Source organism: Salvia hispanica, chromosome 2, assembly GCF_023119035.1.
Source record: "Salvia hispanica cultivar TCC Black 2014 chromosome 2, UniMelb_Shisp_WGS_1.0, whole genome shotgun sequence".
NCBI classification, from domain to species: domain Eukaryota; kingdom Viridiplantae; phylum Streptophyta; class Magnoliopsida; order Lamiales; family Lamiaceae; genus Salvia; species Salvia hispanica.
Genome location: NC_062966.1, coordinates 15,997,601 through 16,025,572, shown reverse-complemented (window position 1 = coordinate 16,025,572; position 27,972 = coordinate 15,997,601). Strand labels below are relative to the sequence as shown.

Sequence of the window (27,972 nt, the reverse complement as noted above, 5' to 3'; positions counted from 1 at the left end):
AGTTCATGGTAGGTTGATTGCAAGTGGTTGCATATTGATTGCATATTGCATGCTGTACCACAGTAGCCCTGCCGCTGCATGGGTTGGCTCGTCAGTCACCAATTGCGACTTTACTTGTGCTTTCTTTCTATAAATAGTGCCCGATAATCAACACATATCATATTTTAATCCTCTTTATTTTAAAAGTATCAATAAAATATAACCTTCTGTTAACCATAAGACAGTGAATTGCTGGCATCGAGCTGGTCCCGGCACCGACTGTTAATTTGAGGTGAAAAGTGTAGCACTCAAAATTAAATAAGAAAAACTTTTGTCAGGACACATGAAAGAAATCAAGCAACATTTTGGAATTTCATATAATGATGGGGCTCACAATCTAAAATCAACATCAAGACAATGCTTGCTCCATATTCATACATAAACAAATCAGAAATAGAGAGTATATAGAAATAAATCAGCAGCCACAAAAGTGAGATATCATGTGATGTTGAGCTGAGGCTTCCTCTGTCTCTCTTCCCCCAACATATATAAATATACAACATACTCATATAAATATAGTATATATTGCATTGCATTGCATTGGATCATATGTCCCTGTCTCTCTTGCACTCCGGTGGCGGGGTCTGGTTGCGGGTCCGGTCGGTGCAGTAGTTATAGATGGTGTACTTGCTCCGGACCCACTGCAGGCGGCGCCACTGGTAGGCGTCCAGGTCCTGGAACTCCTTCTGGTCCCACCAGCGCTTCCCCTGCGTGTCGCAGAACTTGGCCTGCACCGAGGCCTCGCAGCCGTCAATGTGGAAGCCTCGGTACGCGGCCACGAAGGGGGCCTTGGACCAGTCAGTCTTCTCCAAGCCTCCCCTAGTGGCCCAGTCGTCCGCGTTCCACAGGCTAGAGTACAGCTTCATCGGCTGGTTGAACGGGAACTTCACCCCGAGATCCTTGCTGTTCTTGAACACCCTGATCGGGACATCATCCACGAAGAATCTGCACAACAATCATATGCATTGCTATGTTTAAGATGAATTTTTCAAATGGATTCACACATGGTCCTGAATAAATAGTATAGTAAATTGTATCCAACCAGACACATGGATGGAGAGCTATCTATCTATAAATGTGAAATTAAATAGATTTCATAATGTTGGTCCCCTTAATTTCACGTGCCAACCGACTTTAAGTCAAATTATGTTGATTTTATGACCACATTCGACAGCTATATATCCATTATCAAGTACCCAACATATTTGAGTCTTGCAATTTGGAGATTTCAAGATTGGTCACCATGTTTTCTTATCCAAGAAAATCTAACTCGTTCATTGAATAAATAGTAGAAAATGGATTGATGCATAGAAGCTTAACAGAACTTACACAATCTGGTAGAGATTCCACAAAACAGAGTAGGTGTGGAATGATGTGGTTGGATCAAACCAAAGATAAATTCTTTGCTCTTTGTCTCCTTTGCCACCAGTGTACACATTTGTTTGCAATATGTAGGGCTGCCCACTTCTGTTTCCCAGGAATTCAAAGTCTATTTCATCATGCTCTGAGTTTTGGGAAGATAGCTGCAATCCAATAATTTGTTTTAATTTCCAAAAAAAAAGGGTATCATTTATATTTATTGATTGCAATGTGGTTCCAATCCAATGGAAGGTTGAAGAATGAAAAAAAATGGTAAAAAGGGAAACTTTACTTACATAGAAAGCAGTAACGGTTCCAGCGGAATCCCCACCAACCAGCTTCAAATGCATACTAAAATGCCCAAATAGGTATGAGCCCTTAGATTGGAATCCAGTGCCTAAGCCAAACAAACAAAACAATATTACTATTAGTCTCTTTCTCTCTCTTTTTGACACACACACAGAGAGAGAGAGAGGCATACTAGTACATACCAGTGTTTCTGTCAAGAACGAGCTGGATCTCAGAGCCACCATTGAGGTATTTGATGTGGTCAAAAGCCCAAGTTGGGACGTAGTTTCTGCCGAAGGGAACATCCACCGCTTTTCTAGGTGCAGCCGCTAGTGCTCCGCCGAAGAGCATCAGCAGCCCTAATGACAGACTCCAAAGGGACTGATCACCCATGTTTCTGCAGAATGTGTCTTATTATTAGTACTATTAGGAGTACCAAGGAAAACAAAACAATAGTGGAACGAGGTTCAAGGATTGGCTTACCTTTGGATAGAATGAGATGGTGTTGGGAAGAAGAGAGTGGAGGCCTCCTTATATAGGGCTACGGCCATTGCCTACTAATCAATCAACTGGTATTTCCTTTTTTTTTAAAAATAGAATGTGCAACATATAATAGGAAATTGGGTAACTATATGTGGGCTAAAGTGTTTTAATTTTATAAAACATGTTTACCTGTGGACATAAGATTTTAATCTTTCTCTTTCTCACACACACACTCATCATGCTAGAGGGATTTTATTAGGCAGCATCGCAACATCTAATAGTGGAAAAGGAGAGTTATAATATTTGAATTTTTACTTTTAGAGAGGTCACATGGCTATACTACACCACATGGTGAATACTGAGGGATCACTTCTTTTAGTAAATATTACAATCATGCGTGTATATGCATATGGATAAGTTTTGGTCCTTTTGGAAGAGTATCCAGATATAATTTCTTTGACTATGTTTGTAGTAGATATTGTGTGCTATACCTCATAAATTATTACTAGCATTAAGCTACAAGTTAGTACATAAAATTTGAGTTGAATACATCAACTTTTCTTCTCTTCAACTTCAAACAAACGAGCAAAATAGTAACTAAACTATGATTATACTGCTCATTCCATTCCTTGTTAATTGAGAGTTGAGACGTCTTTTCTTTTGGCACAGAGATTAAGATTTATGTCTTAAGTGGATGGTGAATAAAGTAAGAATGATATTTACTTTTTGCCAAAAATAGAAATGATTCAATTAACTTGAAATTTTCCAAAATAGAAAAATGCCGAACGGAGGGAGTAGCATTTATAAATTTGACAATGTTAGTATAGAGAAGTTTTCATGTACGGGAGTACTTCCTATGCATGTAGATAAATAATTAAAGAAGCTTTTTATCGTAACAAAATAGTAGTAAGAGGCACGAAAATGTTGAGCCTTGTTGGACCTATTTTCAATAATATCGACACATCTCGACTCTAAATTCTTATCTATAGAATATCACATTTATTGTCAGTACAATAAATGAATAACTTAGGATAGGTACGTGACTATGTAGCTAGACGCATATCCTTTTGAATTGTGAATTGTGAGTGGTAATTGACTAATTGTATGTATATTTCTGTGTTGTAGGAGTAGTATTTAGGCTTTAATCTAATTTATTTGTTCTATTGAACTAATGATAGCTAGACACATGTCCTAGTGAAGGAATTAAAAACTATATATATCAGCTATCAGGCGTGTTTGCACTTTGCAGGCATCCATAGACCATTTTAACATCACAATGCCTTTCATTTACTCACAGATAATTAAAAGTAAGAGTGAACTACACAAATGGTCCCTGGACTATGGGTTTATCTCGCCCATAGTCCCTGGACTTTAAAAATATCGCCAGTAGTCCCTGGACTAAGGGTTTATCTCGAAATTGGTCCTTTTGGCTTTTTTGGTACGAAAATACCCTTTGATATTATTTTGGGGGGTTTGGACAATTTGGTCTTTTTACACTTTTAACATTTTAAATCTGATATTATTTTAGTTATGTACTAACTTTGATATTATTTCAAAATTATCATTCTTCTTTCATTTTGTTATCCTTCACTGAATTTTTTTTTATTTCAATATTAGATTTAATTTTATAAAATTAAATTTAATATTTAGATTTTTAAATATCAATAAATTTTTTAATGAAAACTATTAATTCATGGACACTATAAATATTGATTAAAACTATTAATTTTTGTTATTTAATATAATATTCAATTGAATTGAAGAAGTACAGAAAAATAATATTAATCATGATGGAAAAATAAGAGTTATTCTATTTAGCCTCCGTTCGGTTGTTATAATTGCTTGTGATTAAATATTATGAAGTTGACTAAAAATTTGATCCTACTTAAAATTTTTATATAGGAGTATTTTTGTTAAAATTTTCTAGTAAATTTTGATTGTTTTCAAATTAATAAACAAAAATTATATTAGTCTTACATTAGATGCATATTTATTTCAGAATAAATTGTGTTATATAATCTATTTATGATTAAAGCTATTTAAATATTGATTAAAACTAAGGCGTTGTCATACCTTATTGATTACATAGTACTATACACTATCAAATATTGATTATAACTATTAATTTTTGCTATTTAATAATTTTTATAATTAAAAAAATTTATTGATATTTAAAAAATAAAATTTAAAATTTTGTAAAATTAAATCTAATATTGAAATTAAAAAAACAAATTCAGTGAAGGATAACAAAATGGAAGAAGAATGATAATTTTGAAATAATATCAAAGTTAGTATATAACTAAAATAATATCAGATTTAAAATGTTAAAAGTGTAAAAAGACCAAATTGCCCAAATCCCCCAAAATAATATCAAAGGGTATTTTCGTACCAAAAAAAGCCAAAAGGACCAATTTCGAGATAAACCCTTAGTCCAGGGACTACTGGCGATATTTTTAAAGTCCAGGGACTATGGGCGAGATAAACCCATAGTCCAGGGACCATTTGTGTAGTTCACTCTTAAAAGTATGAAGTATAATAATTTTATTAGGTCTATTTTATAAAGAAAATTGTACTGGATTGGGTTCATTGGATTACCCTCCTTGTCCTTGTCCTTATTGAAAAGGAGAAATCCTTTAAAATCAAATTATCCAATTCTATCTTTTTGGCAGGAGCAGTTAATCAGTATGGTGAAAAAAAAGGCATGGGAAAGCGGGCCGGGCCCGCACCGGCAGTCGGCACCACCTAATTCCATGCTCTGTTTGTCGGGTTCGAGGGACCAATCGCAACCCGTCAAATTCGACGGTGGCCCGAATCTAACTTATTTTTGCTATATTAAGCAATCAGCCGGGCCGGGTTGGTTTATACTAGTACTATAATTAATTTATTGCTCGTAATTATTACTGTACCGCTCTCTCTTCAAAACTTCCACTTGTTCACCATCCGGATATCATTTTTTTTATTTTGCATTAATTTGAGTATATGAGTTATGAAATGAAATATTAATTGGAGTATTAAATTGTGATCAAGGTGTCACCGGTGAGGGCTGCATATCTATGCTCAATACAGTGACAGACTGACAGATTAGTTGGTTTAAATGAGTAATGTTTTCTATGACAGATATATCTTTGGCTCACCCTTAAATATCACATTTTGACCTGCAGTTAAACATCACATGCGAATTTTACCAAATGTGATACTCTTAGAAAGTAAATTGAAAAATTTAATGAAATGTGAATCATACATACTTTTATTCACTTCGTTCCATTTTAAGTGGAGCATTTTTATTTTGACATAAGATTTAAGTAATGGTATCTTGTGAATTAGATGAAGATAATATAAAAAGAAAAAGCTGATAGAGTGATAGAGTGATATTTCTACTTTTGAAAATGTTAAGTGAGACAATCCAAAAAAAATACTCCCTCCTTCCCAAGGTATTTGACCAACTTTTCCTTTTGGGATGTCCCAACATATTAGACTCATTTCCTTTTTTAGCAAAAAGCATCTATCTTATTTTATTCTCCATCTACTTTTTTCTCTCTTCTCTCCCCTACTTTTTCCATCTCTCATACTTTACTCTCTCCACTTTAACTATTTAAATATCAATTCCTTAAATCATGTGCCCAAAAGAAGTAAGTCTAATACTCCGGGACGGAAGGAGTATATTACTTGAAAGAAGCATTAATTTTATAATAAAATATGTGATTGATTACTAAAATAAAAATTAAGTGTGAGAGTATTTTTCATTTCTTGAAACTTATCCAAATTTATTGGTCACCCTATAAAACCAATTGTGAGATTTCTCCTCTCTGAACTAGTACTACAGTACAATATTCATGATTCATGGACAAACTTATGTACTCAATCAACTAGAAGTAATTAATGATCAATTACGATTATTTTTTTAATAAAATTATTAACATCCAATTAGACGTTCGCAAATAAATATGCTACATAATATTTTTTAATAAAATTCACTCTTATAATACTTCTTTATAAAAATACTACACATGACCTATCTTTTTGCCTTACTTAGGTGACATTTTCTACACTAACAAAATATGTACCTAGCATTTTATTAATACTCGTTTTTATTTCCAATGTTGCACTTTTTGGTGACCCAAAGAGTATAATTTATTTGATTACGACGTTTAACTATATCATAAATACAATAGAATTCTTGTAAGATTGAATTAAAAATCCAGTGTGTACGAAAATGGCTGTTGATAAATCCAATTGTAGTAGTAGAAAAATAATGTTTAAAACGAGATTGCAGAAAAATACTAGTACAAGTAGTTTTTATTAGTACGAGAGAATAGTAAAAGATGGGACATGTATCATAGGGAGTGAGGAAGATAAAGTTGAATACACTGAGTTTTAGTAAAAGATAAGGCCATACCAATTTTTCTCACATGATCTCACGTGACTCTCTCCAGTCTTTCCCCTCTCCTATATCTCTCCCTAGTTTTTTTTAACTTAATGGTTTCTCTAATTATAATTAAGATGTGATAGAATTGCAAATCTCCCTTAAATAACGAAGTAGAATGGCAGTAGTATATGACAATTTCTTCATTCAGCCGGTTGACCTATTTCAACACCAATAATAGATGATATTGATGTATTGGTATTATTGTAGTGAAAAATATAACATCGACAGCTCAAATAATTGTTTACGGACCCTATAACTATATTTATAAGAGTATGATTTGAATTAAAAATTTAGGAGTTTTTGATAGAAAATTAAAATTAAAAAACTGATCTGGGCAAGGGGAGAGTGGTCCCGCAGCCCATATATGCTATGGCCTTTTGGGTGTATACATTGAACGCGTCAACCTCAGCTGGGTTGGTGACTACATCTCCAAGCTGGGTTGAAAACTGCACTACTCCCTCCGTTTATTAAAAATAACAACTCTTTGTTTTTAGTCTGTTTCTGAAAAATAGCAACTTTCAAACTTTCTATTTTTGAAAATCTTTACGCCCTTATAAAGTGAGCTTCATAATCCACTAACATTAATTCCGACCACTTTGCCAGTTATTTGTCAACGGTCATTGATTACCGATGGATGGTTCATTCAAGTAAATCTGGAGTATATTTTAACTATAATACTCTATCGACGAATTGATGTCAAGCAGTGAACTACCTGACTACCATCTTTACTAATATTTTGTTATTAAAAAAGTTATCAATATATGTGTGTGAATGTGTAAATTGTAATTTTCTAGATCAGTTTAGAATGTAACTGAGCTAGAATTATCCAAACACGTTTTATTAAAAGACCCAAAATGAAAACAATAACATAAATATAAATAACTTCCATCAAATAAGTTTTTCATACTAGCATAAATCATATATCGGTAAATGTTACGGACTCAATTCCCACATCGGTTGTGAGAACAACTGGTGTAGGGTATATAGACTAAATGAGTTATCTCACCTAACAGGCTAGACTAGTCTTTTGGGCTGAGTTCTCCTGTTTGGTCTGTATTAGTAAAGCGAATACCTTTCTTTATTTTTCCTTAATTAATGATTGCATGAAAATCAAATACTTCAGTATATTGCACTTAGGATGATAAGGGTAAAATGAGAAGTATAACATGATGATCCTTAATTAATGATTGCATGGAAATCAAATACTTGCACTGAGGATGATAAGGGTAAAATGAGAAGTATAACATGATGAAATATGATAGATGAAGGGACAAATTTTATTTGATTGTATAGAATTGACATTGAAAGTTCATATGCATGCACACATGCAACAAATATCCAAGTAGATTATAAGAATGATAACACACAAGGGATGTTGTTTGGGTAAGAGTCATGTGGGGTGATTTATTAAATGCTCATGCAAACCTCTATTTCAAAACCAAATATCATGTGCTTCTTTGTGTGCTCATAACTCAAATCTTCAAAGTTTCTGGCGAATCCCATTATTTGATGTTTATTGAGCTGTCTTTCATTAATGCCGCCTCCATTATTATTATCATTAATTAATCACAACCCAACCCCTCACCAGCACATATCACTTCACTTTTCATGTGTAATTAAACCCACCACCCTAATCGATTCACTTTGGTTTAAAAATCATATTCATACTTCATATCAAAAGACAGAGGAGTGTGATGTCAAGTAAGTATTTTATGAACGGATGGACGAAATTGCCATTTTTTTAGTATAATAAAAAGTTAATTTAGATGGTCGAAATTATATTTTTGCATGTAAAAAGAAAGAAAATGGGCAAAGTGAAACGTACTACCACACGGTCATGTGACCGCCAGATGAGCCCCGACCTGGATCCGTCATTGAGCATAATTCACGTTCAGTATATGTTTATTATATTTTTTATTTCATATATACTCCTCTCGTCCAAAAAAATTAGTCTCATCAAAAAATGGAAAGGATTCTCAAACATTTTATTTCCCTCTCATACTTTAATCATGCACATTTTTCTCCTGTTTCCTCATACTTTAACCATTTTTTTATTTGTATTTCTTACTTTACCAATGTCTCATTAAAGCTCGTGTCGTTCATCTATGGGATTATTTTTGGTGGACGGATGGAGTATTTATTTTAGTTCTAATATCACAGGAATTGTCATATGGCATCATTAATCGTACAAATTATCTAAATATTAAAGCTTTATTTGTTATTTTCTCTTTAATTTCGAGTAAACAAAAAGGAATAAATTCAGCTACAAAAGTTTTATGGGTAAAAAATTTAATTAATCATGTCAAAAACCATATTTGCAGTATTACATGTGTATCTCTTTATTGATATGGTCGATATGTTGATTTAACAAGAGTAATCTATTTATGCATTTGGGAAATAAATCAAGGGATTAGAATCTTAAATTCTTAATAATTCGATGTGTTAAGCACACTACTCCAGCCTAATTAAGTGGAGTTTGTCTAAAAATAATATTGGCACTGCATGCTTGTCAAATAAATTAATATGTAACGTATCAAAATAATGATTTAGCAAGAGTCAATGGATCATTATGAAAATAAACCGAATCTTGAAAAGTAGTCCCTCGGGGTCAAGCATTAATATTAATAAATGGTATCAAGGAGCTAGAGTTGATTTAGAATTTTGCCTACCAAAAAGTTAAAAAAATTTCAATATCATCCAAGTCTATAAAACTGCTGCCGACTTATCCATATACAGTTTAAGGCTATCCCATGAATTAAATAGGATTATTGTGTAAGCAAATTAATAGCATCTAGGGTTTCTCTAGAAAGTTGGAAGTTTAGATATTGAGAGAGATTTATAAATAAAATGTCTGTCTTTGTTAATTTCGTATCCACTTCAATCAATGTTTTCCATACATCAACTAATTCTTCTTCGCTTGATTCTAATATGAATTCAACTTTGAAGTCAATGGCATTGATTTAGTTTTGTACTACTAGTAGTTCTTTTCCTATCAATTTCTGAATCTACTTGTAACTAAACTAAGCCATTTAATAGTCTCATTTAATTTTAAACTAATGAACTACTAATTAAAATCCTTGACAGATTAAGAAAACATTGGTAGGGATCCCTCAAACCATACATGTGAAGATTTTAAGGTTTTGCCTGGCTACTTGCTTGAGATAGAAAAACGTCCATCCTCCCAATCATTTTTAAAACCTTTTACTTGTTAGTATTGTCAAAAATCTTCAATTCAACTTCCAAAGTTTTGATCTTTTTTTGGAACTATGTAGAAATATACCAGACCGTTACATGGTTATACCATTCATACATAAAATGCGATAGAAGTGACATGAAGAAGTGTCTATTCAATTAAATTAGTTTAATAGTGTACTCTCTTTTGCTAGACACAACACATGTGCCATCCTATTTTATCAATGATATATGATACGAGAATATCTTTACGAATATTTCATAATCCTATTATTTAGTTAGTTATTGATTTAGAATATCTTTCCCATATTTTTTTTATATATCTCTTAGGATCTTTTGTCTTGCTCATTATAATAAGGCTATTGTTATGATCATTATTCAATCAAGAAATACAATTACCTTTATCTTATTTTTACTTATTTCAATTCGGTATTGATCTAGGTTTGATCGACGGGCAAAGCTCCCGCGACTACCTCGTCTACCTTTTATCCCTCCAACGATCGCCTCTGACAGGCCGGAATCTTGTTAAGAGAAATCATCTCTTAACAATTGGTGCTTTCATTCTTCCACGGGTCAAAGGTTCGACCCTTCAGAGTTCAGCCCATCACAATATCGATGGTAAATAGAAAATAATTTATTGATCTTGGAAGAAAAAACAAAATGCTGTTGTTGCCTTATTTAAGCAATATAATCTGCTAGATTGTAACTGTAACTTGGGGTATCTCTCCCACATATTCTAAAATTAGAAAATATAGTTTCCCCATGTGACACCAACAGTAGATTCAAGCTGTTTTATAACGCCTTCTTCTTTACTTATCTTTCTAATGTAATCGTTCCACCCTCACAATAATTATTATCAAATTTAATTATAACCTACATTCCTACGATAATCGTGTCAATGCAATTTATGGTTTAAATTAGCTTCCATGCACAAAAAAAGTATTGCTACAATCTGCAATACTAATTTGTACTCTACTATGCTTTTAGGAACTTGATTACGCTTTTATTAATGTGCCTTCAATACTATTCTATTTTTAATACTCTATATTTAGAAAGATTAATTAAGCATCCAAACTTTTATAGTGCCTATATTTACATCTAAAACGAAATATTATCATTTACGAAGATCATTTGTAGGTTTGAGAAAGAAAAAATAAACCAAATACTCCCTCCGTCCCCCATAAGTTGTCACCATTTGACCCGACACGAGTTTTAAGAAATATAATAGAAAGTGAGTTGAAAAAATTAGTGGCATGTGAGTCCTACTTTTATATATTTGTTTTATAATAAAATGTGAGTGAGAATGAGTTAGTAGAATATGAGGTCCATTACCAAAAATGATAAAAATGAAAGGTGATAAATTTTTAGGGACGGTCGAAAAAGGAAATAAGTGACAAATTTTGGGGGAGGGGGGAGTGTAGTACTTTTTTATAATAAAGAATCAAAGTGAATTGTAGGCGATTGCGATTCTGTATGGACAAATTAAAATTTTAAAATAATCACTTTAAAATTTTAAAATAATCTACTCAATTTGCTAAATGTGCGCGCGCACATAGACAGACACATATTGACACAAACTAAATTGCAATATTTTTAAGTTCAACTAATAAAAGTTCAAAATATGTGGATTCAGATTCTTGATGTTTGATACTCATCAGATATGTTCCGATGACATAACTGGACTAGCATAACATTTGCTTAGGAGATCTTGCAACATAAAACATTTTCTTGTGAATATTCTCACATGCTTAGGAGGGAGATACGCACGAGCCCAAACATTGATATTAATCAGATTCATCACCAAAGCAAAAGCTTGCAAAAAAAAAAAAGTGCTGGTCTTGCATTTCAGACCATTGATTAGAAGTCTAAACGAGATAATTAAGCGCGATTAATTTAGATTTAAGTTATGGTGTTGAGAGGTATATACTCCCACTTTCTTTTTGAATTGGGGATGGGATGATTTAAATTGGTACATTGTCTCCTCCCTTTACAAAAGAAAGAAATAGGAGTAACATTGAAATGCAATGCATGTGTTGAATTTTATTAGTATTATTTGAATGAATAAATCATATTTAAGTGAGAGGTGGTATACTACATATATACATGTAAAAAGGAATTTAGAATTTTCCATATCAACACAGTGGAGAAGAATGATAGGATGAAGCTGCATTGTAAGAGCACAACACATGCTTTATTACGATGAAACGCATTTTAATTGGTAAAATGTTGCCCTCCAACTAACAAACCAAGGTTTCCTTTCCAACCAAAAGGAAAAACTAAAACACACTTATCCCACCTTTTTTTCAGTCTTTTGAGACCCCTGAATGTGACCCAAGTATACAAACATATCTATTCCAGATATGTTTTGTAAAAGTACAACAATCAGATTCACTCTTTACTGAAATGTAGCAAACACAGAACTAGAGCAAACACAAGAAACTCAGAAGAACAAGACCCGTAAGAAGAAACTCAACCCAGATAGCTACAAATATAACAGCAAGAACAATGATTAGCTTGCATCCTATACACAAAATTACACAAGAGGAAGAAACAAGACAAGGATGCTCCAGAACACATCTTCTATAGTATTTCTTTAAATTGACACATTTCACAAGTACAAATACAAAACCGATGACATATGCACCATAAAGAAAGCTAAATGCATCTGCTTGATTATAACAAGATGAAACTCTCTGATGGCATACATCAAGTGGATTTCAGACACATATTTTATGGATCATATCAGATTACATTGCTAGAAAATTCACACAGCTCAGTGAGAGAGAGTAGATAATATGAGGTTAGCATATAAACGAATAGCATAAATCCCAGACAAAGATCCCCTCATGTGTACAGCAGCAATAGCATGTTGTGCACCAAATAAGAGGATGGAAATGGAAAAAATAAAATATCCTTGTTTAGGTGCAGCATGGTGCTGTGCACTTTAGAGGCCTTTCCCGTCAGCAATTGTGACTTTATATTTCTAAAACCCACCCCAAGACATGGAGTAGAAGATATCACAAAATACTTTATATGGGCAACAATGACATTTCTAAAATCTTCTTCTCCAATTATCAGTTGGTTGAATTATGATTTATGCTTGTCCCCAAATTGTTACTCTTGGCTTAAAAGATTTATGTTTTTCTTTTTATGATTATTTGGACTAGGACTCTTTTTCCATTCACAGGAAAGATTTTATTGAGGCTGTGATTTTTATAGGTGTTCGTTTTGTTTTTTCTTAATAAAAACTAAATTTCATTTCATTCCGTTCCAAATTCCAATTATGAGTAGCTATACAATAACAGTTCACAGATTCCTCGAACTTGGCTATCTAAGTCAAATAGATAAGCATCAACAATCTAAATATCGCTGCACATTGAGGTGATTTAAATTATATGCTGATCCATCATGAATACATGTGGAATGGACAGTATTCAACACTTTGCATTAAAACCAGATATCGCAAACAACAAAAGCAGGCAAAGTATATCTGAATTTCTTTAATCGGGATTTCACCGAGCAACACATGATTAACCAAAATCACGGAAACAGGAAACTAGATATGCAGCTATGCACTCAAATTAAATAGGGAAACATCAGACTACCAGCTAAAATTAATAATAATAAGTTTTCCTCTCTTGTATTTTCCGGGCCTATTCAGCCCAATAAATAGCCCTGGGCCCCCATTTTTCCGGGCCTGGTCTGTCCAATAAACAGTGTTAGGGGCTTCAAACAGTTCCTTGTCATTCAAAGTCTTCATCTTTAGGTAGGTAGGATTTAAATGTGAAATTAATTGTTATAAAGCTGACGTTAAATTTATTATTATCTTAATCGTCACAACAAGTTGAAAGTGATTTTGACAAACAAAATGCATGCTACTACTAGTTTGCTCTTTTATGCTTTTCCTTTTACTTTTCTATTTTTTGAATAGCTTTAATGATTGATAAAGCTTTGTCATGCACACACAAAAGCAGGTGAAGAATACGATAGTCTAATATTGTATGTAAAATAAATTATGGTTTTATATCAAACGACCAAAAGTTTGTTGTATTGTGGGGACAGTTAAATATTTCAAATCTACTTTACTCCCTTTACTATTTTTACTATATTCACCCAATCTTCTTTAAATTTCACTTTTGCATTTTGTTTTGAACTATTTGAAGTGCAGTTCTCCGCACATGCGGCCATCTTAATTGTATTTAGTAATTACAGTTTCATTAAATTATTTAGTAATTATAAATTATTAAATTAGTAATTTAAATTTTGATTAATCACATGCTCACAGCCGCCTGCAGATAAGTACTTGCCTTTTGTTTTGGGCCTTGACTTTTTTTTAATAGATCATAATGCTCAAACATATGAGGACGAGCTATGTAGCAGATAGAAACATATAATAAGTATCAAAATGACTTTTAAACAAGCGAAAAAAAGGCCAAAGACAACCATCAAGGGCCAAAAAAGCCTTAATTCTGTCACGTCCCTTGAGTGATTTTACTTGATTATATTTATCTAGACATTTCAATAATATCTATACATATATAAAAGCCAAGTTTTGGGCTACATTTTGAATATTTAAGAATATTTGGATAAATGTTGAATATTTTAGAAATGAAATTAAAATAGCTGTTACAAATAAAGTTAATTGCATTACCTTTTGGAGTAATTAGTATGAATCACAACTATTTTATGATTGGCAATCTAATAATCAATAGAATTCAGTAATTAATATAAATTGCATCCGTTCATGATTGAAAATCCATCTAATAATAAAATTTATTAGTTTTGATGTTGAATAATGCAATTAAAAGTAGGTTTAATGCATTTTAAAATATTCAACATTTCTAGAGTAATCTATCTATGATATCAATAATTTTATATGAGTTTTAGCCTTAATTTAAAATATTTATGAATTGTGGGTATCAATTTGAATATTTATAAAAGTGTGTAATCAATGTATCATTATAAGAGGAAAAAACGTATTATTATGACACATTTAAACACATTTAAATGTCTCTTTTGATTCAACATTTTTAAATTCCACAATTAATATTACCCTACCTTATTATAAGAAAAAAAACGTGTCATTATATCTTTGACCGTTAATCATTTTTTACATTTAGTATTCGGATTTATAACCTATTTATCATACTTAAGGGGACGTTTTATAGTTTTTGAACTTGGAAGGTAAATTTTTATTATTATTATTATTATAATAAATGGAGTAAGTGAAAAGTTATAGTAGAGGCATCATTTTTTTACTATAAATATGTCATTGAGTAGATTTTAATTCTCATGTTCCCATTTTTTTGTAACATTCTTTAACATGATATTAATTTTCTATATGGTGATTTTTTTTTTTCATTTGTGTATTAATAATGTTTGTTATGCACCCCCAATTCTCCCATTCTTTCAATTTTTGGTGATTGGAGAATTGTTTTTTTCTTTTATTTTATTAATATGATTTTTTTCTATTCTAAATTCACAATGTCGCCTTTAATTTTCCATGACTTTACGCACTCTTTTTTTTTTTTATGTATTTGATGTTGCTGAGGATTTATCTTATATCTTTTCAATCTACTAATTTATTGATTTTGATCTGTTTTTAATATCTTTTAAACCTACTAATTTTAGTAGATTATACTTATTTATTATAGTCTATGAGTTTCTTCTTTCTATTTTCCTTGACAAGTGGAACTATTATGGAGTACTATGTTTTATCTTATAAGAAATCGAAAGATTTTTATATTTGTAAGTTTTAACGGTGGGTATGATGTAAATTATTAGTGGATGTTTTGTAATTTTCACTCTCTTCTATTTCAGGAACAAAAATCACACTTCCAAATAATGGTATACTAAAGAGTTGAAGAAGCGAAAAAAATATAACCTGCACAAGGAAGAATAACAAGCATGGGTTTGGGGAAAAACAAAAATATAGCATAAAACCTTTAGCTTATTATTAGTTTATAGTATTTATTTATTTAAGCGCAGTGAGCCAAGGTTATATTTTTGTTTTAACAATATGCTTTGATGTAAAACACTACTATATTCTTATTGATTTTTTTACAACATTAAGCTGTGATTTAAATTTTACTATTTTAACATTTATCTCTAATTTAAGTCTAGCATACTTCTTTAAAATTTAATTTGATTTTTTCTTAGCTTGAAGTTCGCTTGGACTTTTTAATAATGAACTATTTTTGTTATACTAATAAGGAGATTAGGAAATAAAGTAATTTTAAAGTAATGGCAAATTCTCCAGTTCCGTGTTTAATTATGTTCCTTTGTTTCATTAGTTATCATTTTTACATATTTCATGATATTTTTGGAACTCTCATGACCAATTTTATATGTTTTATAATGCAAAAATATTATTTTTGGACTAATATATTAATAAATATTTCAATGTATAAAATTTAGGAGCTCAATAATTATATTTTTTATATCTCGGTGTGGTGTTGTACTATTGAACTAAATATGTTAATAGTTTAATGTTGTTGATTTTGGGAAAAATTCGAGTGAAGTGGATTTGAGGGGAAAAAAAGCAAGAAACAAATTGTAATCAACGTAATATGTAAAACTGTAAACATAATTTGATTTAGACGGCCTAATTTAGACTTTTTAAAACATACAGAAGACTTCGTCTTATCTTTTTAATTTATTTATGGAAAAAAGAGAAGGCAACTTTAATTAGTTGGTATTTAGCTGAGCTTTATAAAATATTTAAGAGTTCATAAACTAATTGAAAATTGTTTGATTAAATATATTTCAAATAATTTAAGTTATAATTGTCACTTTACAAATATTTCCATTATACTCCCTCCGTCTCATAAAAATATGGGCACCGGGTATGGCACGAGAATTAAGACAAAATTGATAAAGTAAGAGAGACGAGGAGAATAGTATGGTAAAGTAAGAGAGAGGAGTAGAATGGTATGGTAAAGTAAGAGAGTGGAGGAAAATGGTAGTTAAAGTTGAGTTAATGGTGAGACCTACATTATTTAATTGATATAATTTTCTAAAAATGAAATGCACATATTTTCGTTGGACGGATGAAAATGAAAAGTACACATATTTTTTTGGGACGGAAGGAGTATTTTGTTATTTCTAATAATCTCTCTCTCTTCAGTAATTATGATCAATTCTCTTCATTTCATAATCAATTTAAAAAATAATTTCATTGTTTTTTTCAATAAATACTACTCCCTTCGTTTCTTACTAGAAACTAGAAATTAGAACTTTGGAGATGACACGAGTATTAATGCAAAATTGGTAAAATAAGAGAAAAAGAAAAAAATAGTGAAATTAGTGGTAGTAGATTGAGGGTCTATTTCTTAAAATGTAAATTACTTTTAAGAAACAGATAAGAAAGAATTTTTATTTTTACAAAACAGAGATAATATTATATACATGTCATATCTTCCTAATTTTCTCTACAATTCACAATTTTCTGTTTTAAAATTTTAAACTCGCATATGATTTTTTGGTAATTTATAACCTGGTTCATTTCTTTGTGGATATCTGCAGGAAAAATAAGTGAGATTTCATAAAAAGGAGACCCACGATGCTCATTTTGGGGCACCCGACAGATCATTTCTCTATATAAATTAACTTTGTTTGCATAATTTAATTAATTATAATTTTTAAAATAAAATATATATTTGTTTATTTATAATAGAGATCCAATAATGTTCTAATCAACATGTATGTCCATATTACTTTATTTTCAAATTTTATTTATTAAACAATTTAAAATTAGAGTGAATAAAATAAAAAATACCGTGCATCGCACGGGTGTGAAACTAGTTATAGTAATACTCTAACCTAATATTTGTTATCGTTCTATTATAAAACTCAATACACTTCTAGAAACAAATGAAGATCATAACTAAGAAGAGAGAGAAAGACAGAACAAAGTAGACAAAATCAACGAACTCACAAGGCAATATTAGATCTTCCTAATAAAGAGTTGTGCAATGGTTTTAATTAATTTTAAAGCCATATAGTTGGAGAAACTATTATATTTGGTCAAATTTAAAATCATTCCAAAACTTTCAAACTTCTATGTAAAAAATCATAATATGTTAATTTGTTCATAATTATTATTTCACATCGAAAAAAATCAAATATCTACATGCAATATATTGTTGATGCTTTCAGCCAAACGACATTATCTTAATGAACAAATGATGATGTTTAACGTACCTACAATAATGTTCATATATGATTTCTCAACTGTTATATCAGATAGTATAATTTTGCTAAAAAGATCAGAATTTGACCAAACTTCATAATCTTTTTAATAATTTATCTTTAAAAAAAAGGTTAAATGACTGAATGAATTACAAGTCGGTTATTTTTGAAAGACAATAAACTAGTATTGTAAATAATATATTAATTTCTTTGTTTGTTATATTTATTAAATGAATACTAGATTTCAAACACTCATTATAATCCCAATTATTAAAAAAGTATATTCAAATAAGATTCGGGGACATATATTCGATGGAATAAGTACTTACTGAACATGAGGCAGGAAAGATAATTGGTTTCAAATGGAATATATGAGAAGGCTGCTCTTATTTTAGTCAAAGTAAAGAATAAATAACGCCCCTAACATTGAACTCGCAATTAAGCGATGCCATACGTTAGTATATAAAAGCTCATCATCATATCTCTATCATTGACCGGTCATTATATCCTATTTTATTAATCATCACGCTCAATTGTCAAGTTATATTATTTTTAAATACTAATAAGTACTAGTATCAATTATGCACGAGGTCAGGATCCACTATAATGAACATAAAATGCAAATATAATGTATCACCTCACTAAGATATTGATGTAATATAGTTGTTCGACTAAAATATCATAAACAATAAGAACTACATAGTATTCTTTATTTATGTTTTTTACATGAGAGAGGATTGTCACTTCAAGTACACTTAGTTAATCCATTTGTATTGAATTCCCATGAGAAGTCGTCAAAGTACAATAGTCGCTCATCACAATGCATATCTTAAGGGAAATGAAATGAATCAAGGTGACGATTCTCGCTCTCTCATTAAAATGATATAAATAAATAAGAGTGAACTACCAATATAGGCTCTATACAATCTGATATTTGCGGTATCTGGCATAAATAAATTTATAGTCCCTATACTATCTATTTTGCTCCTTTTAGGCATTTTTCCACTTTTCTAACACATTTTTGGACAAAAATGCCCTTAAATTTATTAGGGTCATTTTTATACATTTACTCTTCAATGATATGAAACGAAATTTTGTTTTGCTATGACCTGATATGAAATTTGTTGTGTATATTTAATAGTAGTAGCAGTCAATACTTTGACTAATCAAAATTAATTTTGTTTTCCTATTTTAATTAGCGTGTAAATTTATATGCTTTCATTTATGATAATTTTATCTTTCAAACAAAGTTTCTAAATTTGATATACTTAAATTGGTGTATAAATTTATATGCTTTGACTAGTTTATCATCATGCTCCAATCTCTACTTGGTCATTGATTTATATATGCACGTATATAGCTTTAGAGGATAAAATATGTTTTCTGTATGTACATTTATATATACTAGGGGTGCGTCAAAATGCTAACTTTTCTTAAATTGTTAACTTGTTAACTCATCAACGTAGTATATAGAAAATGTCAACACGATCACGTTAAAATATCAATACATATTTGTGTAGACATTTTAATAAACAGTGTTGACATTTAAATATCAATGTCAACATAATGTATTAAAATATTAATTTAAGTTTTTGTTGACATTTCAGTATCATCGTGTTGACATTTTTAATACATTGCATTGTTGGGTTAACAAGTTAGCAACGAATCACACCCCATATATACTATAACTATTTTGAAAATTATATATGTTCGTGGGAATTGCATTCTATAAAAAAATTATTCCTTTCGTCCCATAATAAAAGTTCTATTTCACTTTTACCATAAATGGTAAGTAGGCTTCACATTCCACCGACTTATTACACTAACATTTTATTATAAAACTAATATATAAAAGTGGAATATATATTTCACTAATTTATTCAACTCAATCTTTTCTATATTTCTTAAAATTCATGCTATAACCAGGTAAGATTCCTATTGCGGGATAAAGAAAATAGTTCACAACTTATAAATCCAGCCAAACTATGGATCCATGAATTGCACACTATAACCATTCCAAATAATCATGCGTATATAATTCGAATAAATCACAAATTTCATACCTAAAAACACTATAAATATCATTTCATGTCCGGATAAAACAAATTTTATTTTATGTTATTGGAGATTAAATGTACATATATGCTCCTAATTTTTTTCATTTTGGTTCGTCTGCGAATAAGAGTCTTAGTTCATAACTACTGTAAATGATAAAAAGACAACGCATTCCACTAACTCAACTCACTCACATTTCATTTACAACTAATATATGCAAGTGAGACTCATATTCCACTAACTTTCTTCCACCCACTTTTCTTAACATTTCTTAAAATCCGTGCCAGAAAGATACTCCCTCCGTCCAAAAAAATAGAGGACATTCATTTATGAAATGTTTTCAACAAATAATAACTCTACACATCATTCCACTAACACTACTTCTCACTTACTTTTTCTTCTCCATACTTTACCAATTCTACATTAAAAACCGTGTCATACACAAATTGCTCTATTTTTTGTGGACGGATGGAGTATGAGATTCCTTTTTGCAGACAGAGGGATAGTAGTTAAAATGAAGATAAAGTAAAGTTTCATACTGAAAAAAGCTTAGAGCATCTCCAATGGTACTTCGGCCAGAAATCGGCCAGCAGTTTCTCCCCCTGCCACGTCAGCAGCACTAAAAATCCACCTGCCACATCAGATTTAGGCCAGCCCTTAATAAAAATAATTCAAAAAATACTACATTTACGGAATTAAAATTACGATTAAATTACGGAATTAAATTTACGAGACATATACGGAAAAATTCATTAATTGCATTTAAAAAAGGTACATAGATAAAAAAAAATTACATTAAAAAAGGTACATAATAAAGAAAAAAAACTATCGCCGTGCAATCCTGCCTAACATCCCGGGGAACCCATGCTTCTCCCCGTGCATCTGCATCAAATTCGACAATCTTAAGGGAGTAGGGCTTCGGAAGGTACTTGCTCACCGAAAAGCGTTTATCACGCCCCCACGAAATTCTTCAAACATTCCCGGGAGGCTGTCGACTCACACCGATGTGGAGGTACTCATCCCACATGTCTGTCGCGCCTCCGTAGGCCAACTGTCCGATTGCCGCCGTGCACTTTTGAATAGGGGTGTGGGCGGGTCTGCCAACCGCATCGTGCCTGAAGCGGAAACACAGATATCGACGCTCTAATGCGCCAACGATGCGCATAAACAACTCCTGCGCATTCTAAAACGCCGCCGGAACATGTTGGCGGGAAACCGCGGGTTCTCTGAAAAGTAGTCGTCGTACAGCTGCTGATGTGCAGCGGCGTGATCCCGATCAATCACTGCTTGGCGGTGGATAACCCGTGGAGGGTGAGGTATCGCCTGCTGTTCCACCCTACGTATGAGGCATTCATAGCCTCGTTCATCCTCCGTTCGTACTCCTCGGCATCCCCACCACTACCACCACTACCACCCGCGTTACTCATCGCTCGATGATGCTCTTGTACAGAAAGTTAGAGAGAGAAAACTCGTTAAAACAAGTGGTGCAAATGAAAATGAAACTAAAATCGCGTTTATATAGGTTTTTTTTTTAAAAAAAAAAAATAAATATTCGGCGCTGGCCTATCGGGCCGCCACAATGGCGGCCAGCGCATCGGCTAGCGCATCGGCTAACGCCCACCAATCGGCCAGCCCACGCCGATCGGCTCGCCGGTTAGCCGCTTGCACTGCTCCAATGGAGCGGCTAGCCGATCGGCCAGCGCCGCGAATCGGCTAGCCGGTCGCTAGCCGACCATTGGAGATGCTCTAACAATACTACAATAACTTTTTCTTTCTATCTCTCATACCTTATCAATTGTATATTAATTCTCGTGTTCTCCCAAATGTCTCCCTCTATTCCAATAAATATGAAAGATTTGGATTTCGACATGAGATTTTATGTAGATTAAAAACCGTGTCATACACAAATTGTTCTATTTTTTGTGGACGGAAGGAGTATGAGATTCCTTTTTGCAGACAGAGGGATAGTAGTTAAAATGAAGATAAAGTAAAGTTTCATACTGAAAAAAGCTAACTAAAAAGAAATACATAACTCAATAATAGTGGAATAGAAGGAGTACATTAGTAGTATTCTATCCGACCCATAGAAATAAGAACATTTTTCATTTATGAACGTTTTATAAAAATATCATCTTCTATTTTTGATAACTTCTTTTTCTTTAATAAGGTGAGCTCATACTCTACTAACAATACTACACTAACTTTTTCTTTCTATCTCTCGTACCTTATCAATTGTATATTAATTCTCGCGTTCTCCCAAATGTCTCCCTCTATTCTAATAAATATGAAACATTTGGATTTCGACATGAGATTTTATGTAGTGTTGTTTTGTGAATTAATGAAGAGAGACGAAAAAGTAGAGAGGGTATTGTTTCTATTTTAGACAACGTTTTATTTTTAATTGGACAAATTTTAGACAACGTTTCATTTTTAATTGGACAAATAGAAAAGAAAAATATTTAATTTTTAACGGGACTGAGGAGTATATTTTATTTTAGATATATAGCAGTTACCCTATTTGTGTTGCCTGTGAATAGTCCTGTGCGAGTGAATAATCTAAAAAAATACGGTCCATTTAATCCAGCTGGTCTTCTCCAATTCCAATTCTTATGCTTCCTACAGTATTTAACTTCAAAACTTAACCCCAATCCGCCACTTCTTTCTCTCTCTCTCTCTACTCCTTTGATCATCGCCGCACCCAATCCAATCCCTAAATCCCCAAATTGAAACAATGGGATTGAGCCGCCGCAAGCTCAATCAGCTAATGGTCGCCCCTCTCCCCCGCTGCTTCCACCGCTCCGCCGCCGTTATCCGCCTCGTCAAATCCGACGGCATGGTCGCCATCTACGACCGCCCCGTCACCGCCTCCGAGCTCATGGAGGAGTTCCCCAAGCACATGGTTTGCCGCTCCGACTGCTTCTACATCGGGCAGGTAACCCCCGCCCTCTCCCACCACGACCGCCTCCTCCCCGGCCACAATTACTTCCTCCTCCCGGCCAATTTCTTCCAGTCCGCCCTCTCCTTCGCCACCTTCCTCCGATGCCGCACCGCCGCCGCCGGCCGCCCTCCGTTCGAGCTCGAGAAGACCGCCGCGGGGGGGCTGCGGGTCAAGGTCACCGAGGAGATGATCGTGCAGCGCCAGAAGGAGATGGAGGCGGAGGCGGAGGTGGCGCGCCGGATCGTCAGAGTCTGCACGACGCCGCAGCTGCGCAAAGACTATGAGATGCTTGTGGGGCGGCGATTGCAGTGGAAGCCCAAGCTTGACACCATTTCCGAGCAGAAGGGCAGGAAGATTTTGAGGAAGACTAAATCGAATGTCGTTTGAATTCATCAAATTTTTATTTTAGGGAAATTTTGTTCATGTTTAGGGATAGCAATTTTTTAGCAGGGATTCAATCGATCCACACTTAATTAGCTTTACATATTATACAGTGGAATAGATGATTAATTACTTGTTTTGAAATAAGTTATACAGTGATTAATCATGTGATGTGCAGTGCAAATTGGAGATTTGGTTGTTTGATACAGAGAATGAAACAGGAAATCTAATAATGTGCTTTTGCTACAGTAAAAGATAGATAATCAATTTAGGCAAGAAAAGTTAATAATGATGTACTACCACTGCATCAAATCAAGTCATCAAAGGTAATTTGCCAATTTTATTCAAGGAGATAATGTGATTGGATAAATTTTACAATCCCTTTGTTTGACTGAGAATAAATCTGAAATTGCCAAAAGAGTTTGCATACTTGGATATTGGTGTTGATTTGATTAAAAAACAAATATGGATAATGAAAGTGAATTAAATAATTAATAAATATGGTTGAGCAGCAAAGTGTGAGTGGGAGCGGAGAAGACGAAAAAGGACAAGATAGGAGTCAAATGGAGTCAGCTATTGTATTCAAAATGATCCCGTCCCGCTCGCTACCAAATATTTTTCTCACGTGCGCTGCCAACTCAGACCCCTCTGCCTCGTCGGCCCCCCTTTCCTTTTTTTCTTCTTCTAATTCTACCCACTAAATAATTGTTCTTTACCATTAAGAGCTTTATTAAGTATTACACGTGAACTATATGTCCTCCACATGAATTCGTCAAATGCTTTCATATCAAAACCACTTTCAAGAAGCAAGACCTTATCACAATTAAATAGTACTAGTAAAACAAAAGACCATTCCTTTCCTTCTCATCCTATTTTTCTTAGTTCCATGTTTTTGACTCAACTGTGCTGGAACATGTCAGCCCTTTTTTTTAATCCAAGATATTTGACTGCATTGATTGTATTAGGCTTAGGCGACGTGGAAGACATGATTCATTCACCCTGCCACAGGTGATGAAATCAACTTTTCTTAATGAGCCTAAATCTGCAATAAACTACTACTAGGTCTCTTGCCCCATTTTGGAAACAGAACTAAACTTCGCAACCTGACATAATTTTGAGTTTAACATACATGTACTAAAAGCAAGGATGAAAAACTCAATAATTTTACCAAGGGAAGGCGATTGCATAATCCCATATCGATACCTCGCTAAATATGTGATCTAAAGACGATGCCTTATAATACCTTGCTCTTCATCCAACTCAAAGTTGGCGTTGGAACACTCGGTGCTGCTGAAGAAAGTTTTCAGATCACTGATTCCGTAATCAAGTGCCTGTATTTGAAAATTTCTCAACCTCAGTTACCAACTTAATCCATAAATGCCAGGAAACAGGGAAGGAATGGTGGACAAGCATAACGTGAAAGGGGAAACTGAATTCAAACTATACCCTGCTTTGTAATTCTTCCACTTTGACATCAACATGAGAGAGGTTAGAAGTAGTACTAGTTACAATTTCTTCAAACTGCAAGGTGCCCTTCACAAGTCCTCGAAGAAGGTGCAGAACAATTCCGTTGAAATCATATATTTTTTGAAGTTCTGCAGAATGTTTTAAATCATTTTCAGTTATACTCCTACTACATAAGATATGCTTTGCTTGAATGTTCAAAACAAATACACAGTGATTATTCATTTTCATCCTTTGAGATCTTATTTGTAAAAGCATTTAAGAGCAATTTTTCATAATTATGCCTTCGTCGTAGGTTATATATGGTCATTCTTAAATTTGAACAAGTGCAAAATGAATGTTTTAAGAAGGTAATAGATGATTAATAGATATTTGGTCCATGATAAGTACCTTCTGCAATGCTTTCTGCACACCAAACTTTTGGGTTGAGATAAATGAATCAAGCAGAACTAGAATGCCCATGTCCACATCCTCTTGGATGACATGATTTCTGAGGTGCATTCTTGCATGGGCTTCAGACAGTCGTATCATTGATTCTATGTGTCTCGCTGCAATAGAAACTCCTTGTTCATTCTACAAAAGTAAAAGCCAAATAGGAGAAAGAAGGGGTCATTATAGTGATACATCTTTAATATACCTCATGAGAAAAACACAAGTCCAAGTTATCTTACTGATGATTCTCTCCGCAATTCAGCATAAACCTGCGTAAGTTTGTTTAAATCTGCATCATGCGACGTCGGAAATACATTTAGCTTGGCATACGTTAGGTATTTCTTTAGCATCTCCTGGGGTATTATCTGCAGAGAAAGAAATACTCTTCCATGTTAGAATAATAATTATGAGAGGGTGGTGACAATGCTGACAAGAAATCAGAATTAAGAGTCTAAGACCTCTGAATCTGTTTGTCCTGCTGTGAACTATCATCAAACTTGGAGTCTTTGGGCTGGGAATTGTAGTGACTATCAACTACAAATTGTGTCAGCATCTCATCGGTTACTGGGTCAACCACATCCTGTATATATCAAATATTTTACGATTAACGAGTGAGTACAAGAAAGCCATCTAACCAACACAAAATTCAAAAAAGACGAACCTTGACAACACAAAGAATATCAAATCGGGAGACAATTGTATCAGTGAGTTCCACATTTTGAAAATGTCTTTGAGGAATCATATCTGCAGAAAATTATCAGAACAATTATCATAACTAGCTTTGGAACATATAAAATATTAAAAAATTAACATGAGGCAATGGCCCTGCCTTTCCTCCAGATAGTGTAGAATCGATTGTACCAAGTGTTCTTTTGAAAGTGGAAAGTAAGAAATACATAGGAAATACAAGCAATTTCTGGATAAGTCTCCCAGGATTATGGAAACAGGTGCTCTTATCTTATCATGAGTGATAGACCCCAATAAAAGTTCTCTCACAGGAAGGATTATAGGACGTGTAGACCTAAAAAACATGTAGATTTAACTGTCTAAACTTGGACAGTACACACCTTCCCCCGATAGGATTTGCAGCAGCAATTACAGAATAGCACGCCTGGAGAGATGTGACTATCCCAGCTTTTGATATGCTAATACTCTGCTGCTCCGTTGCTTCATGGATGCTCACTCTGAATGGTAAAGATGTATGATCAGTGTCATGTACAAAGCAAGCAGGAAAGCATTCAAGACACAGCTACTGACCTGTTCTGGTCATTCATTTTATCAAACTCATCAATAAGACATGCCTCTATCAGCCAAAACAAGTGCACCTCCTTCAAGAGTCCACTCCCTTGTGACCGGATCCCTGTGAATTGCAGCAGTGAGTCCTACAGCAGAAGCTCCTTTTCCAGTGGTGTACACAGCCCTTTGTCCAGTCTTCTCAACATACCTGATAAGTTTGTCAACCAATATTACACTATCACACAAAAGCATGACCTTCAGTTTCAAATATACACCAATATTAGCTGCATCTCAATCCATTAAAGATATTGAGAAGCTAACTAAAAAGGTTAATGGGGAATGTGGAATATACATCCTTTAAGAAAGGAATCAAATTGGATGTATTGTTACTAAAGGAGTTTAAAATTTTGAAACTCTCAGTTTCTGTTGAAAGTATACACTTACTTTAGGAACTGGGACTTAGCAGTTCCAGGATCACCGAGCAGGAGTACATTAATATCTCCTCATAGACGGCGTTTTCCTTCAACATTCTTCTCTTGGCCACCAAACATGGCGAGAGCTATTGCAGTCTTAATGTCTTCGTGGCCATAAATGAAGGGGGATATTGACTTTGCAATCTGTATTAATTAAAAGCAAAACCAAAAAGGTAAGTAAACATGTAGCAAACCAATTAGATGGGAAAATGCCCAATCAATTAACACTGGATATACCCTTTCTCCAATTCTTGGGTCTTTTGCCAACTTCTGAATTTCTTCTCTCTCTTCTTGAGTCAGCTTGTAAGCTGAAAAGGGATCATGTTTCTTGACAATATAATTTGCTTCAACCACAGTGGCAAAGACAGGAAAGCCCTTTGTATTCAAGGACAGATCAATGGTGGTATATATGCCAGTCACCTCCTGGAATTTAAAAAACAACAAAAGTCAAGAGATTATGAGCATCAACTCAAAGGAAAATAAGAAAACTGGGGTTTGAGATGTGAAAGATTTACTATCTCTTCTCTAGGTTGGGCACAATCAATGTGATCATTCAAAAGTATCACTTCCTTGTACCTCGGTAATCGACCAGCAGGAACAATTCCAGGGCTTTCCTGAAGGGTGAGTTTCTGGTAGTTCCTATATATTGTCTATATCAAATAAAAAATAACTTAGTAGAGATCTCAGTAGCATTTAACAGAAACAACAGGGAGTATAAGAATATTTACCTGTTCATTGTTAACAAGTAAATGGTCCCTTTGACTGACACTCTGGACACGAACCCACCTTTACCTCTGAATATGAGTTCTGGACAAAAGGCCCCAGAATTGCTCCACATTTATTACAATCATATTTAACTTGCTGTAGTAGAGGAAAAACTCCAGAGCGTCGAGTGACAACCCACCAATACGAATCATGGTGTTCAAGTGTTATCGTATGGTATAAATGGAAAGCAAATCTCAGCTGTCACGTGGAATACACAAAAATATCATTTCAGGATAAAAATTTATTACCTA

At 33.3% G+C, this 27,972-nt stretch overlaps 2 protein-coding genes and 1 pseudogene across 2 annotated transcripts; 1 reads left to right on the top strand and 2 right to left on the bottom strand.

The window, feature by feature from the left end:
* Window positions 1-332: 332 nt before the first annotated feature.
* Window positions 333-2,290, bottom strand: LOC125205179 (xyloglucan endotransglucosylase protein 2-like). The gene is made up of 5 exons (XM_048104003.1): window positions 2,170-2,290; window positions 1,890-2,083; window positions 1,695-1,795; window positions 1,369-1,562; window positions 333-984 (listed from the first exon to the last, which is right to left on the bottom strand). The coding sequence occupies exons 1-5, from the start codon at window positions 2,235-2,237 to the stop codon at window positions 585-587; spliced, it is 957 nt and encodes a 318-aa protein (XP_047959960.1). The 5' UTR covers window positions 2,238-2,290; the 3' UTR covers window positions 333-584.
* A 20,365-nt stretch (window positions 2,291-22,655) lies between these two features.
* On the top strand, window positions 22,656-23,498 carry LOC125207662. Its single transcript, XM_048107096.1, has one exon. The coding sequence runs from the start codon at window positions 22,764-22,766 to the stop codon at window positions 23,355-23,357; it is 594 nt and encodes a 197-aa protein (XP_047963053.1). The 5' UTR covers window positions 22,656-22,763; the 3' UTR covers window positions 23,358-23,498.
* A 714-nt stretch (window positions 23,499-24,212) lies between these two features.
* LOC125206364 lies at window positions 24,213-27,885 on the bottom strand (annotated as a pseudogene).
* Window positions 27,886-27,972: the final 87 nt, after the last annotated feature.